At 45.5% G+C, this 15,755-nt stretch overlaps 1 protein-coding gene across 2 annotated transcripts; it reads left to right on the top strand.

Moving 5' to 3' along the window:
* The first annotated feature begins 2,421 nt into the window (after nucleotides 1–2,421).
* Nucleotides 2,422–15,268, top strand: Slc20a1 (solute carrier family 20 member 1). Of its 2 annotated transcripts, XM_057780387.1 has the most exons (11): nucleotides 2,422–2,576; nucleotides 3,004–3,604; nucleotides 3,775–3,915; nucleotides 4,106–4,191; nucleotides 8,119–8,215; nucleotides 10,259–10,378; nucleotides 11,568–11,834; nucleotides 11,938–12,496; nucleotides 13,023–13,208; nucleotides 13,507–13,591; nucleotides 14,341–15,268. In XM_057780387.1, the coding sequence occupies exons 2-11, from the start codon at nucleotides 3,259–3,261 to the stop codon at nucleotides 14,494–14,496; spliced, it is 2,043 nt and encodes a 680-aa protein (XP_057636370.1). In that variant the 5' UTR covers nucleotides 2,422–2,576; nucleotides 3,004–3,258; the 3' UTR covers nucleotides 14,497–15,268. The 2 variants fall into 2 exon arrangements, with proteins under 2 accessions (XP_057636370.1, XP_057636371.1); XM_057780388.1 differs by lacking the exons at nucleotides 11,568–11,834; nucleotides 11,938–12,496; nucleotides 13,023–13,208; nucleotides 13,507–13,591; nucleotides 14,341–15,268 and having other exon boundaries at nucleotides 2,438–2,576; nucleotides 8,306–10,343.
* Nucleotides 15,269–15,755: the final 487 nt, after the last annotated feature.

Raw genomic sequence — 15,755 nt, 5'->3', positions numbered from 1 at the left:
AACACCCTCCATGCCCTCTGCATCAGCTCCTGCCTCCAGGGTTCTGTCCAGTGTGAGTTACCACCCCGGCTTCCTTCAGGGCTGAAAACATGCTGTGAAGTGTAAGCTTCCCCAGCTTGCTTTTTAGTTTGGCGTTTCGTCATGGCAATAGACACCAGGGGAAGGTGGCACATATTTTCAGGCTTTGGTTTTCCACGCCAATTAAGACAGTCCTCTATAAACACGCCCACAGTCAACCTGATCCAGACAAGCCCTCACTGACTCTCTCCCCAGGTGCATCTAAGCTGTGTCAACCGGAATACTGAAACTAATAGCCCGCTGTGGTGGCACACAGCTTTAATCCCAGCACTCGGGAGGGGATTCTGTGTGAGTTCAAGGACAGGCTGGTCTACAGAGTGAGTTCCAAGAGAGCCAGAACAACACAGTGCGACCCTGCCTCAAAAAAAAAAAAAAAAAAAAAAAAAAAAAAAAAAAAATTAAAAAACCGAAAAAAGCAAAAACAAGCAAACAAAAAACCAAACCAAACAAAAACAAAACCCTCCAAAACCCATCTCATGATCCTCCCCCTCCACCACCCATAAAAACACTCTCCTGAGACAGAGAAAATTTCCTCTGCCTGAAAGTACAGTGTTACCAGTCAACATAAGGCCAGGTCTCAGAATACTGCAGCCTCTCGGAACCACAGCCACTTCTCCACATCTTAAACTCTGCCTCAGGAGTCTGCTCTTGTCCCTCAGTGGACCTTACCATGGCTGCCTCCCTCACCTCTGTTGTCTCAATTTCAAGAGGCAAAAGCATGACCATGAACAGACTGAAGCAAAACACGTCAGAAACAGTGGGAAGTCATGAGCAATTTCCTCACAAATAATTACTTTAAAAATTGTTTTAACTGGCAGAACACTAACAGCCTTTAACAAACCAGTCCTTGTATTCGATGTTTTATAACCTTGGAATGAAGTAAGAACGGAGAGTGTTGTATTTGAAGGTGCCGGAATTACACTCCAGGGTCAGTGTCCTGGAACATGAACTTTGGTTTCCAGCTATGACCTTGGGGTCAACAGACCTGTCCATACTACACGATTCTGAGTCTACCAGAAGATAGGTCAGAGGACACTCAGGGGATGTTCTGATTTACAACATCTTTTTTTTTTTTTTTCTGCTATTCGGTGCCCTACCTTTGGAGATGATAAAACTGCAGGGTTTTAAAAGGGCATTCTAAACCAGCTAGTTCTGGCTGGAATATTTAACTATCACTATAACCCTTATGACTTAAATCTCTCAGGCAATAAAACGAAAAGCCAAATGCGCATAACTAACGTAATGCCGCATACCACGCAGGGGGCCAGGAAGCAACCTTTATTTCAAAAGGATGGGAAAACTTTCAGGACGCGAAAGGACATCCTCCCTCACCTTTCCCTACGTTCTAAAACAGGCACATTCAGGAAAAAGTAACGAGGAAATGAACATTTCCTGAAGACCTATGAATTCCAGTCACATGCTTGTATCTTAGCTCATATGGCTTTTCCTGGGTAAGAACTTGTAACCAGAATACCTGAATTAGTACTGCCTGTCGCCACAAGCCCCGATGAGCAGACAGGAAATGCATCTTTGCTGTGTTTTACACAATCCTAACCCGTCCACCGGTCTCCTCTCACACTTGCTAGTATTTCACGTTCTTGAGCACTCGGTCTGAGAGACCTAGGGTTTGTTCAAGGTGACACACTGCAGCAATTAAGAGTCAGAATTCCAGTCCGACGCAACAACCCTCCCCGCTGCGCCACAGCCGGGGCTCTGAAACCGCAGGTCCGCCGCGGAGTCACTACCGACCCACGGCTCTCCCTCAGCGCAGTGCCACAACTGGGAACGCAAGCCTGTCCTCGTGACTCCGGAATCTTTCCATTTTCACCCAAGAGCATGACTGCAGGAGCGAGGCGGCCACGTGAGGGCGAGGAGCCGCTCGGGTCCGGCCAAGGGCAGGTCCCAGCACACGAGCTCTTCCGCGTCGCCACACAGCTGACCCGAGCCCGCGTGGGAGAAACTCAGAACGACCTTGCTTGCGGCCTCTGAGTCCCAGCGTGGCGACCTGAGAGCCCGGGCCAGACTCCCCCTCTGTCCCCGCCCGCTACCACCCGGCGTGGCCAGCACAGACAGGAGAACCTGGGCGAGGCTGCGGGGAGGAGGCCGGCCAGTCCCACGTGGACCAGCTCCCCTCTGGGGGCGGAGCCTAGGCGGTGTCCGGACCAATCAGAGCAGTGGACTACCTCACCCGGCCAGGCGCGCCCGACCAGCCTGTGGCTGCGTCACGTCGGAGGTGGGGCTTCGGGCGGGCGCGAGGCTCGGCAGGTCACGTGGGGCGCGGAGCGGGCTATAAATAGGGGCCGGCGGGGTGCTCGCTAGAGTGATGGCCGCCGGCGCGCGCTGCGCTATTTCTTTCTGAGGTGCCCGCGGCTGCTTCCGAGTGGGTGGCGAGCCCTTTCGTGTCGTTCCGGGTGCTGCCGTCCCGGGCTGTGCGTCCGTGGCTCCAGCCAGCCTCAGCCCCGTTCTCCTGGTCTCCGATCGGTCTTCTGTTTCCTTTGGTGAGTGGCGGCGCGGCAACCCTTGCAAGGGTTCTTTCTTCTCTGGAGCGGGCCCGGGGCGAGGGAAGCTGGCGGGCGGCTGGGGAGTTGCGAGCTGTGGGATCCCCGCGGCGCTGCCGCCCGCCGCACCCTTCCGCGGGCCTTTTCGGCGGTCCTCGGGCAGGCGCGCGCGCGGGAATGGCCTTTTTCCGGTCTTCCACGGAGGGCGCGCGCGGGCCGGCGGCCGGAGACTGAACTGGAAGCGTGGGGCGGGGCACGCGGGGCGGGGGAGGGAGCGAGCTCATCGAGATCGCCATGTGTTCCACCGCGCACATCCTTTCGGGGTCAGAGGACCGAAGTAGCGGGCGGAGGGCACTGCGGAGTTCTGGGCTGCTTCCTTGCCAGGGATGCGCCGCTATTGTTATTTTCTCCCACTTCGTTCCCCCAGGATGAACTTGCGTCCTTTCTTTAATCCGCCATGGAATTCTGCTCCGTGCTTGTAGCCCTCCAGAGCCAAAGAAACCCCAGACAACAGACGTCCATACGCAACGTATAGCAGTAACTCCCCAGCTCGGTTTCTGTGCCGTAGTTTACAGTATTTAATTTTATATAATATATACTATTTATTATAGCATTTTGATACCTCATTCCGTTTACACATCTTGAAAGCCGCGCAGTAATTAAAGAACCACTACACTAGAAAATGGCATCTACCGTGGCACCGATTACTAGTACTCTAGCCGCCGTTACCGCTTCTGCTCCGGTGGTGGATGACAAACTATGGATGCTCATCCTGGGCTTCATCATTGCGTTTGTCTTGGCATTCTCCGTGGGAGCCAATGATGTAGCAAATTCGTTCGGTACGGCTGTGGGCTCAGGTGTAGTGACTCTCAAGCAAGCCTGCATCCTAGCTAGCATTTTCGAAACTGTGGGCTCCGCCTTGCTGGGGGCCAAAGTGAGTGAGACCATCCGGAAGGGTTTGATTGATGTGGAGATGTACAACGTAACTCAAGGCTTGCTCATGGCTGGCTCCGTCAGTGCTATGTTTGGTAAGTTCTTGTTATGCCTTCTGTTCTTGCCAGTGCCAGAACCAATTTGTGTCTTGGGATGGTTCCTTTTTTTGTCCTCAGCCTTTTCCGCTTACTTTCATGGGAATGTGCTGCTTACATAACGGGGTTTTGCCATTTATCCCAACTAAATTTTATTGATTTTCTTTCAGGTTCTGCTGTGTGGCAACTAGTGGCTTCGTTTTTGAAGCTCCCCATTTCTGGAACCCATTGTATTGTCGGCGCAACCATAGGTTTCTCCCTCGTGGCCCAGGGGCAAAAGGGCGTCAAGTGGTCTGAACTGATAAAAATTGGTATGTTTAAGTTCTGAATGGTTTAGGTCTTATTCTTGTCATGTGTTTCTATAATACTGTGTATGGGGAGTGAGTGCGTGGTGTAAAGTAGGGGTCACAGTTAAGAGTATCAGAAACGGAATACCTAACATTTCAGAAGCACGTTTCCTTAGTTTCATTGCTTGACACTTGACTTTGTGTTCTATTCCAGTGATGTCTTGGTTCGTCTCTCCACTGCTTTCTGGTATTATGTCTGGAATTTTATTCTTCCTTGTTCGTGCATTCATCCTCCGTAAGGTAACCTTTCTACTTACGACCTCTCGTGAGTCATTCAGTCTTGTTCAGACTCCCTGGTATTCTTTCAGATGTGAGTGCTATGTAAGTATGTGGCTTTGGAAAGCTAAAAAGTTCTTTGTTCTGTACCTCCTGTATGTTGTGGCTTTCTGTGAAAGAAGCAAGTTTTTAATACCCCAGAGGGCATTCAGGGAGGAAAAACTGGGTAGTTCTATGGGCTGCCAAGAATAGGAGAGACTGGGAGTGAGAAATAAGGGCATTTGTTGAAGGGAGCTTTGTCTAGCCTTGAACAGGTTCCTACCTTATCTAAACCACTGTTACGTTCAGGACGATTGGAATTGTAACCATTGAGTTCAATGTGTCACAGTATCCTGTGCTTTTATAAGCTGCTGCTTCAATAGGTCTCTCCCCTGCTGATTACTAACTGCGCAGAAGCTTCTAGATGAGGCCCCTACTTGTAGGGCCTCTGCTTTCTCAGGTAGAAAGAGCAGGTAAGACAGGTTGTTAGGTGGGTTTTTTGTTTTGTTTTGTTTTGCTTTGCTTTAAAATTTGAGGTAGTCATTGAATTTTCTCACTATTTGAAAAACCCTTTTGAGAGACCTAGTGGCATTTTTTTTTTTTTTAATCATGGAGTCTGATCCTTGCTCCTCAGTAAATGTAGACAACAAGGGATTATGTTGGCACTGGACTGAATTACAGAAAGAATAAATGAATTTCTCTCAGGAGACAGAGTTGTCCTATTTTCTAGGTTGAAAGGCTCTTAAGAGTCCTTTGTTACGTTCTTTTAGAAGTCCCTAACCTTTAGAAATCTGAGGGGAGGTAGGAACCTTATCATGGTGGAAAGAGTATGTTTAGACCCTACTTCTTGATCTAGTTCTGAGAGTCTCCGGGGAATGATGCATGTCTATGTTACTTCAATAAAAGTCCTTCCCTGACTCCTTCCTGATTCAATATACTCACCATCACGTGTCTGGCAGAACATGTTTAACATGTTGAGCATTAGAAATATCTGGGCTCATGGGGGCTCACAGAGACTGAACCTGAGAACTTGCATGGGACTGGCTTGGTCTTCTTGTGGGTCTCCTAATAGTGGGAGCAGGGGCGGTCTCTGACTCTGTTGGCTGCTCTTGGGACCCTTTCTCCTGGGTTGCTTTAGGCACCTCTCTCCTACGTAGCTACAGCTCGATTTGCCACTGACTGATATACATGGAAGGCCTGCACATTTCTGAAAGAGGAGGAGAGGAGGGAGGGGAAGCTGATTGGGCTGTGAGGAAATTAACTGATTAATTAATAATACTAGTATTAGCAAATAAAAAAGGAAACATCTCTGGCTTGTCACAGTGTGACTGAGTAAACAGTTCACTGATGCTTGATGGTATTCTTGCATCCAGCAAGCAGGTAGAATAAGCGGTCTGCCCATTCCCCTAAGTGTAGTATATGGTAATTTGATTCCCATGAGTACTTAGTAATCCAAGTTTAGTGTTCCTGTTAGAGCCATGTATCTCTCTCAGTGTGCCAGAAAACCAGAATAATTAATTGGATGTTGTTTGGATTCCTTTTCTATGAAGGTTTATGCTGGCCCCTGTGATTATTGGGAAATAGATCATTCTGATTCTGATGAGCCTCTTCTTCGCTGGTCTCAGTCATTCCCTGAGTGGGGAACAGAGGTGCAAAGAGGGATTTCTCAGTGTCCAGAACCTCTCATTGAGGATGTATGGCATGGTACTGGGAGTTCAAGTTGGCTATGTTAACTATTCTATTTTGTGAGCTCATGTAGCCCAGACTGGCCTTGAACTTCTGGTCCTCCTGCATTCATCCCCCCAAGTTCTTGAATTACTGGTGTGCCCCTACTCTCAGCTTAGAGAATATTTTTTATAAGAGTATGCAATGGGCATGATCAAGAATGATGGATGTCTAATACATTGTTGACTTTGAGTTTCCTCCCCTCTCCTGTCATTTGGTCACAGTCTCTCAGTAACAGAAGAGGGACCCCTTCTTGTCTCCCTCTATATAACTGAGTGAGGTATATTCACGTAATTTCCAAGTAAAGCTTGAAATTCTTGGTCTCATTCCTTCATAGATTGGGCTCAAAATAGTTCCCAGAAGTCTGTTGACTTGACTGAAAGACCTGGTGCATAGCTGGCTTTATCTCTATCATTGTATGTAAAAGACAAATAGGTCACATGATAGAAAACCATTTTATGAAAATCACTAGCCTAGTTACCTCTTGGGAAGAACTGGGAGGAGGCTAGAAGGGAGAGACCGTCCCTATTTTTATCATTTTTCTTGACTCTAACAAGTTTTTTTTTAACCAGTTAGTGTATTTCACAGTGTATTAAGATTAGCCATTCCCTACTCTATCCCAAGCTATATACTCTTTATTTTAAATTTATTGATATTTTCCATTAAGTCTGTAGCGCAGGTTGACTTTGAACTCGGGGGTAGGAGTGTCTTCACCAAGTTCAGTGCTGGTGTTACAGGTATATAGCACCTTGTCCACCTTTTGACCCCAATGAAGAAAATACACAATGTAGGTAGCTTGTTATCTGATGAGTCAATTACTAAATAGCTTTTGAAAATTTGGTAGGAGAGTCCCTCCCTAATGTCTACAGAATTTTCTTGAAACCCTGGGTTTGCTTGTCTACCTCAGACTTTTGTCTGCCTTTAGGTGTGGCCTGCAGCTATTCAGTTACTCAGGGGTGAGTCATGGGTTCTGTAGGCTGTTTCTGGTCTGGTGTCTCACTGTTAGTGTCCTGTTTTTCAGTGAGGGTCTATACTGATTTGAAAAGCCGTCCTTTATGTGGGGCTTTGTGCTTTTTCTTTACCGGCACTGATTTTTAAGCCACCCCTCCCTCTCCCCAAAGTCTTAACTTCAGAATCCCATTTGGGTCTTCACCTCTGTCTTGTCCTTAGGATGTTCGTGGAACTGTGACAGGATAGCTTTAAACTTTTGTACTGAAGGTTTGGCTTTTCTGGAGGGTCCGTGTTTCGTTCTTTTAAGTGTTTGACTTGGAGGTTTTTCTGTGGGATTATCGGTAGCGCATGCTTGTTGTAAAGGGACCGGTTTTCATTTTCAGTGACACCAACCTTTGGTGAGTCTTAAAGTCTCACAGCTTTGCCTTGGGGTCTTTGCTTATATCCCTGCCCACCCCACCCACTAGTGGACAGGTGGCTTACACTTATACTCTGAGACGTTCTTATGTCAGCCTCACTCCCAAACTTCTCCATCAGCATCCTCTTGCCTGTTTTTTTTCTTTGACGTGTTTGTCAGCGTGTTACTGTATAGTAAAATATGACACTCAGTTATGTGAAAATGGGGACTTGGTCTGGTCCCTCCTCTACTTCAGGACCCTAAACAGTCTTGACAGTCACTTGACTGAATGGATGACTGTGTTCATAACTGATTTAGCTTTGCACTTTAATAAAGCCTTATGCCACACTGAGATATATATCTATATGTATATATACATACATATGTATGTATATATACATATATATATACACATACATATGTATGTGTCTGTGTATTATGAGATGGTTGTATATAGCCTGCACATTTATTTTTAATTTTGGAGGTAGAACATCAGGAAATGAGTATTTTAACTTGTTCTGTTTATCTCTTCAGTACAGTACAGCCTGGGTCCCGTGTTCAGGTTTACAGATGGACTTTGGATAATTCAAAGGAAGTGATTATTTGGCATATCAATCTCATCCTTGTTATTAAGAATAGGAAGAAAATGTTACCTATGGATAGAAGGTGATATTCACTTTCTTTTAGGGAGCAAATGCAGGAGAAAGCTCACTTGCCTTTGTAGAAATTAGGCAGGAGGCTGTTAGCACCATGATTCCACAGCATGCCTTGCCACAGTGTGCTATGGAAATGGATCTACATTTTACAACTTTTAAGATACTGATCTTAATGTTTTACAGGCAGATCCAGTTCCTAATGGCTTACGTGCTTTACCGATTTTTTATGCCTGCACAATTGGAATAAACCTCTTTTCCATTATGTATACTGGAGCACCGTGTAAGTACAAATCAAGATATTTACATGTGAATTTAAGGTTATTTACAAAACTTGCATTAAATGCCCAATTTACCCCTTTTTGCTTTACAGGGCTGAAATCTCCTAGAAGGTGGCTGGCCTGCGCCCATTTCAGAAGGCTGCAGGCTAGTGTATGCTGAGTTAACCTAGATAGTTTTCAACCAAAGAGACCTGCTCAGATTCTAAATCACTACAGACCTTTCCTCTTTAGTCTTCACAGGATCCACTGATAATATGACCTTCTCCCCTCCCTTTGTCGTATCTATGCCAAAAATGCTGGAATTGATACTGGCCTCAACTATTGAAGAGTCATTAGTTAACCTGTTCTTCAATAACCTGTCATTTAGAACTGGTCATTGGGTGTCATTTTTCTCTCCCAACTGGAGCAATTTCAGTTTCTAATTTATCAGTTTGAATTTACTTGAATGAGAAGAGTTGAATACCTGGTCTAAGCTGGAAGAAAAATTTCTGCAGCTAAGGGGAAGCATTTGAGAGGATATAAAGTTCAGGTGTTGTTTGCTTTCCTAGTGGGACTAAGGGAAGGAAAGAATTCACTTATGGCAGCTGAGAAATTGATAGCTTGGACCTTATGAGTCAGAGCAGTACAGTTCTGTACCCAGGCTCATCTGGCGTGCTGGTTCTTCATTGCATAAGAACCTAGACAGTTACTACACTTACTCTTCTAACTAATCTGTGGGAAGAAGAAAGATTGTGTGCTGCCCAAGGCACCCCCGTGTCCGTGTGTGTGAATAGAAAGGTAGCATAGGGATTTTACTTATGTAATACATGCTCACATCTCACTTCTTAAAGGATTTTAATACTTGTGACCCCTTAATTGGTTCTACCTCTGAGTTACTACTGAAATTATGTAGTAAGTCACTCAGCAAAACAAACAGCTAGTAGAATAGTTCTAACATTTTTGTTCTTGAAATGTCAATATTTTATGACAGGACTGGCTTTGATGCAAGAGCTTTGCTATTTTTGTTTTGTCCTTTATGGTTCATGTATAAAGAAAACCAGTCCTTTTATTCCCTTTGGCTTGGAAAGTGGGCACATTTAATTTAAATTGTGATAGAGACTGATGAAACCTCATTTGTATTTTACTTTGTATGACTAACTGCATGATCACAATTGAAAGCAGAACTTAAAGACTGGTAGTCACCACAGAACTTCAGTTCTGAAGGATCTCAGTTTATGTCCAATTCTTAAAGGCTAGTTTAGTATTTTGTCTCTTACAGTGCTGGGGATTGGCTCTAGGGCCTTATGCAAGCTAGGCTGAGCTACAACCCTGGCTTAAAAGGTTTTAATGGAACAATAATGTTTCCATTTTATAAGTAACTCAATATGCAGTAAGCAGAATCAAGTGAACCAAGTGCAGGTACTCAGCTGCTGTGGGAAGGACAAGCAGGCAGTGGTGCCCCGGGTTTCATTAATGTGAAGTGGTCCTGACTTTAGTGCAGCCCGGCAGCCCCAGGTGCCTGTATGCCAGTGGTAAGCTGATTCTAACCAGCACTGCTGATCCTGAGATCCAAGGTGAAAATATTGGAGAACAAGTCTGTTAGCATGATGATACTTTTGCACAGTTTCTCTGAAGGCTGCCTGCTCCAGTGAACGTGACAACTTCCATAGTTGTGTCAGCGTGACCCTAAGTGTTAAAATAGGTCATGTGTAAGTGTAGTGTGTGGCAGTTAGAGTGAGAAGCTGGGTGGAGAAAGGGATACTTGGTTGGTTTTATAGCTTCAGGTTGTAGAGACTCTTACATCTGTGGGGCCAAGAGCATGAAGAAGCACAGTACACGTGTCCATCAAGTGTTCAGTGGGCCTGGTTGCTGTGGGTATAAGCTGGTCCTTGGGGTTTTCTCCATGGTCTATATAGCCACTAACCTCATGAGACTCCGGAATGGCAGCAGCTGTCAAGGGTGATGGGCTAACTTGAGGAAGCCCTCCTTCCCCTCAGGAGGGTTTACACGTTGTTGCAGGGGGCTGTTGCCCTGGGGTTTTCAAGATGCACCATTTTATCTCGTAGTGCTGGGCTTTGACAAACTTCCTCTGTGGGGTACCATCCTCATCTCGGTGGGATGTGCAGTTTTCAGTGCCCTTTTCGTCTGGTTCTTTGTATGTCCCAGGATGAAGAGAAAAATCGAACGTAAGTAATACAGTTTAGTAGTGTTCTCCCTCTACCCTACCCTCCCTTCCCCTCTACCTCCCTCTCTCACCTGTAAGAGTACACTGTTTGAGCAGACTGACAACACAGGGGTTTTAAATGGACTAAAAGTGGCCTGAGACCTAGCCCTTAAGAATATGTGACTAAGGGTAGGTACACAGTAGTTTTGATAGAGAAATTTGCCTCAGCTGTCTGTGTATACTCAGCTTAGATGTATGTGTTATGTGTGTAGCAATATCCACTGCATAGTGCAGATGCACAGCCATACACATAGTCCTCGTGCTCGAGCTGTAACATATAGAAGTAAACAGTTTTAGGGATAAGTAATCTCTTAGGTTATTACAGAACTGTTTTTGTGGTTTCATTTAAATACTGAGGAAGTTTTTATTGGTACTAGCCCTAACTAGTCTTTGTTTTCTTAGTTGCTAAGATAACTTAGAAGAACCCGATTCTGTCCTTTCAGTGTACGGAAAGTTAGTTTGCCGATTCCCAGCAGTGCGGGATGCGTAGACTGCAGTGTTGTTAGAATGCTGCGTCATTGCAGCTGAACTGAGGAGCTGCCCAGAGCTGTGCTTGTCTGCTGTGCCGCATGCACAGTGGGGATGAGGCTTTCAGGACTCTGACCTCACTTTTTTTCTCAGTCTGGGAGGAGAGACAAATCTTACTTTAATGTTGTACTTGTGTGAGATGCCTGAGCCAGTTGGTGAATGTGCCTGATAGAAACGCTGCCGGGTGCGGAACTGTTTAGGCATGACTGTCACAGCTCCGCTGTCTGCACTCGTGACCTGACAGTTAGGAGATTCCTTGGAGCAGTCTAGCCCAGCTCGTCAACTGCCTTCAACTCCCTTTATAACTGAGTGCGAAGAAGGGTTTTACGCTTGTAAATTATAAAAGTAAAAACCAAGAAATGAACCAGAACCCTAAAATATTTACTCTCTGGCCATTTACAGTAGCTTGTCATCCTTTCCCCCAGTAGAGGGTGTGGTATGTGGCTGGCTTGCTCCCAAGGGAAAGGTGAATTCCTGACATAATAAAGAGGGTAGGAATGTTAGCTTAAATTTTTTAACTAGAATTTACTTACCTATTATTCTGAGATGAGTTTCAGGGGTGGATAGAAAAGGATGTGGAACAAAGTAGTATAGTCAAACCAAAAATCCCCTTTATTTCCTAGGAGAAATAAAGTCTAGTCCCTCTGAAAGTCCTTTAATGGAAAAGAAGAACAACTTGAAAGAAGACCATGAAGAAACAAAGATGTCACTTGGCGATGTTGGGAACGGGAATCCCGTGTCTGAGGTGCCATGTGCCACTGGGCCTCTTCGGGCTGTGGTGGAAGAGAGAACAGTGTCATTCAAACTTGGGGACCTGGAGGAAGCTCCAGAGCGAGAGCGGCTTCCCATGGACTTGAAGGAGGAGACCAACATAGATGGTACCATCAATGGTAAGTTAACTCCCCGGGGTTTCTTGATGTGGTGGTTGTGGAGAGGCTGCTATTCTGGACTGATGCACTTTGCATTGAATGTTCCATTTTTGCTCTTGGCTAGGTGCAGTGCAGTTGCCTAATGGGAACCTTGTTCAGTTCAGCCAAACTGTCAGCAACCAGATCAACTCCAGTGGCCACTATCAGTATCACACCGTGCACAAAGATTCTGGCTTGTACAAAGAGCTGCTCCATAAGTTACATCTGGCCAAGGTGGGAGACTGCATGGGGGACTCTGGAGACAAGCCCTTGAGGCGCAATAACAGCTACACGTCCTACACCATGGCAATATGTGGCATGCCCCTGGATTCCTTCCGTGCCAAAGAAGGTGAACAGAAGGGGGAAGAGACGGAGACGTTGACATGGCCTAACGCAGATACTAAGAAGCGGATTCGAATGGACAGTTACACCAGTTACTGCAATGCTGTGTCTGACCTTCACTCTGAATCTGAGATGGACATGAATGTTAAGGCTGAGATGGGTCTGGGTGACAGAAAAGGGAGTAGTGGCTCTCTTGAAGAGTGGTACGACCAGGATAAGCCTGAAGTCTCCCTCCTCTTCCAGTTTCTGCAGATTCTTACAGCCTGCTTTGGGTCATTTGCCCATGGTGGTAATGACGTCAGGTCAGTCCACATGACTCAGCATTGCTTACTCTTTTTAAACAGTCTGCTCACCCTCCTGTGTACAGTGCTCTGCCTCCTGGGGGACACTAGACAATCTAGACAGGATGAGGTGGTGGTTAATAAAGCAAAAGGGAAGTTCATTCAGATTATAAGAACGTTTTTAGCTTTATTTCTGTTCAAGATAAATGTCTCTCTGGGTGGGAACTGAGTCTTTGGTAAATTAAGACATCAATGATGAAAAACTTAAAATCACTGACTGCCCCGAAGAGTGGACTTAAGGTCGTCAAGCCTTGTTTCTGTGGCCTGTGCGGAGGCTTTAAGTGCGTAGAGGAGAGGCCAGTTGCCTACACCTTCTGTCGCCGCAGTCGTGATTGTCTTGTCGTGTGTTGGGCTTCTATAGGGTCAGTTGCTAAATGAGCTGAAAAGCTGGGTCTAGACAGTTCAGTCCATCAGTTATTAAGAGATTGGGTCTTGACAAGAAGTGATTCTTTCTAGAAAGTCACTTCTGTTCTCCTTTTCCTCGTAGCAATGCCATCGGTCCTCTGGTTGCCTTGTACCTTGTCTATGAGACGAATGATGTATCTACGAAAGTGGCAACCCCGATATGGCTTCTGCTTTATGGTGGTGTTGGCATCTGCACAGGGCTGTGGGTTTGGGGAAGAAGAGTTATCCAGACGATGGGGAAGGACCTGACACCAATCACACCCTCCAGGTGAGTAGGTGGAGCCTGCCTCAGCACAGAGCTCCAGCTTCTGAGAGATGCGTGCAGTGCAGTGTACCGCAGTCACTGCTGTCCCCAAAGATGCAGTGCTTGGCATGTCCCAGCTTTTTAAATAATGAAATTCCAGAAGTACTTAATCCTCAGGTGTTAGAGCGTTGGTCCTCTTTAAGTAGGTTTCGAGGGTTAGAGGAGAAATGTCAGGTTTTGTTGTTATATAGATTAGATTACTTGGTAGTGTTAGCTTTTCAGAAAACCTAAAATGTTGACAAGCATCTTTTTGTGTCAATAGTGGCTTCAGTATTGAACTGGCATCTGCCCTCACTGTGGTCATCGCATCAAACATCGGCCTTCCCATCAGCACAACACACTGTAAAGTAAGTGGAATGGAATGAACCCCTCAAATTGTCCTAGCCCCGTTCATATGCATGGCTTTGATTTAGAAAGTTTTGTACAGTTGAAGTCTTAATTGACAAGCTTAGACAGGGCCTTGTGGATAAAAGCTGACGTTCTGCAGTTCGTCTACTTGCAATCATTTCTGTTCTCTCGGTGGAGCTAGCTGTGATTCCTGACCAATTAGTTTGTATGTTGAGCTTCCTTTTTACTTAGCTCCTCTGTGTTTTTCTTCCATCGGGAAGCCAGTCTGTAGTGTGAGAGTGTGCTAAGAAGCTGGTCATCTAGTCTGGATAGGTTCTTGTCTCTTAGGGCAGTAAATATGCTGGTTTAACAAGTTTGTGAGACTTGTCGTGAGGGCAGTCTTCTGGTAAAAGCATACATCTAGAGCCTCTCAGGCCTGTAGTGCTAAGAAACCAATTGAACTTCTAAGAAGTTTTTTGGTGACCACAACATAATTATATGATGAAAAGAAACTGACTTTGTTAAAAAGGACTGAAGCTGGTCCAGCCTGGGGCTGCACGGCACTCTTTCCGCTAGGGCATTTGTTGTACCACACACCAGCCACTCTCCAGAACAATCGTTAGGAAGTCAGAACTTTAATTTACAAAGGGCAGAGAAAAGGAGTCTTGTGTTTTAGGACATTTAGCACAGATTTGATAGTTGAATATCTATATTGCCTTTGTCTTCCTGTGGCTAGTTAGATAACTTGTCTGGTCTGTGTGTCTCCCAGGTGGGCTCTGTTGTGTCTGTCGGCTGGCTCCGCTCCAAGAAGGCTGTTGACTGGAGACTGTTTCGCAACATTTTTATGGCCTGGTTTGTCACTGTCCCCATTTCCGGGGTTATCAGTGCTGCTATCATGGCAATATTCAAATACATGATCCTGTAAGTGTGAAGCTGGGATCAAAATTTGTGTCAGCATCTGGGACCACCACACACATTCCTGTTCCTAGAAGAATGCTCACAGTGTTGCCGAAGACAGACAAGGGTTATAAAGTTTGGGAGCCATGGGAGGAAAGTGTAATTTACACTATAATTGCTTTTGTGCTAAATATGACTTGTCTCAAAATTAGCTATGTAAAATAGCCGGGTTTCCATCAGTTCATCCTAAGGTCCCTTTTCTTCTGGGCTATGAATTCCTGTACATATTTCTCTACTTTTTGTATCAGGCATCAATTCCATTATATTTTAATGTTGTCTGTAAGATAACTTACGTGGGTTCTTTTTAAACAGCCAGGCAGAGCCATTTAATGGCACGTATTCTGCTTTGTTGGCCTCACCAGCTTCTTCCCCAACATGCACAGGGATTTAACAAACATGTAACTGAAGCTTCCCTCGTAGTCTCTCATAGAAATAGTCGCGGCACTCTGCCCCCCTGTCGGTCGTAGCAGGTTCTGTTGACATATGAGGGAACTTATTAGAGGGCCAAGAAACTTTGGCACAGTGAAAATAAAAATTTATAGGAACTTCTTTGCAAGCAACTCATGGACATGTTGCTAAGAAGTATGAAGACAAAGCCTCCTGGCGGTTGTGATTCTTCCTTTTGAGATTTTTGGCAGTGTGGGATGGGTGAAGGAAGTGGGATATGAACTCTGGGCAAATTCAATGGGACAGCCTTCCATGTTCATCTGTCTACCTCTAACTGAATAAAAAGCCTACAGTTTTTAGAAAATTTGTTCTTGTGGTTTTTGTTTCAATTGAGTCTTCAGAGTCCTGATCATTCAACATTATGACCTTCTTAGGAGGGTGAGTGCACTTCCCCGAATGAGGGTGCTATCCAAGTTCAAGCTCCTTGCTCTTCATTTTCTGTGATCCCCTGAGTGATGTTGCTCCATGTAGCAGTTTGGTGTGTGGCAGTTGTGTGGCCCAGACCTCAGACAGGTCTGTATATAGATTGTCTCTAGCTTTGCGGTGACAGAGAAGCTGAAATGAAGTTGTATGTGATTCACCTAAGAATTCTTGCTTGTAGGCCTGAAGATAGAGCCCAGGTAGAATACTCGCCTGCCACACACAGGCCCCAGGTTTAATCTTTGGCACTGCAGAGAAAAAAGTTTGGGGTTCTTCAGCCTTGCTATGGTGGGTTTTGCTCTTCATCAGAACAATTAATGAAAAATGTATTTCTTTGTAAACTAAGTTGATGGTGTCTAT

This window comes from Chionomys nivalis, chromosome 9 (genome assembly GCF_950005125.1).
Source record: "Chionomys nivalis chromosome 9, mChiNiv1.1, whole genome shotgun sequence".
Taxonomy (NCBI): Eukaryota; Metazoa; Chordata; class Mammalia; order Rodentia; family Cricetidae; genus Chionomys; species Chionomys nivalis.
The sequence above is the reverse complement of the archived record's forward strand: the minus strand, read 5'-3'. Positions and strand labels throughout refer to the sequence as shown.

Coding starts and splice junctions, on each gene's coding strand:
- Slc20a1 (XM_057780387.1), top strand. CDS start 3,259: ATGGCATCTACCGTGGCACCGATTACTAGTACTCTAGCCGCCGTTACC. Junction 12,497..13,022: donor CATGGTGGTAATGACGTCAG/GTCAGTCCACAT, acceptor TTTTCCTCGTAG/CAATGCCATCGGTCCTCTGG. Junction 13,592..14,340: donor TCAGCACAACACACTGTAAA/GTAAGTGGAATG, acceptor TGTGTCTCCCAG/GTGGGCTCTGTTGTGTCTGT.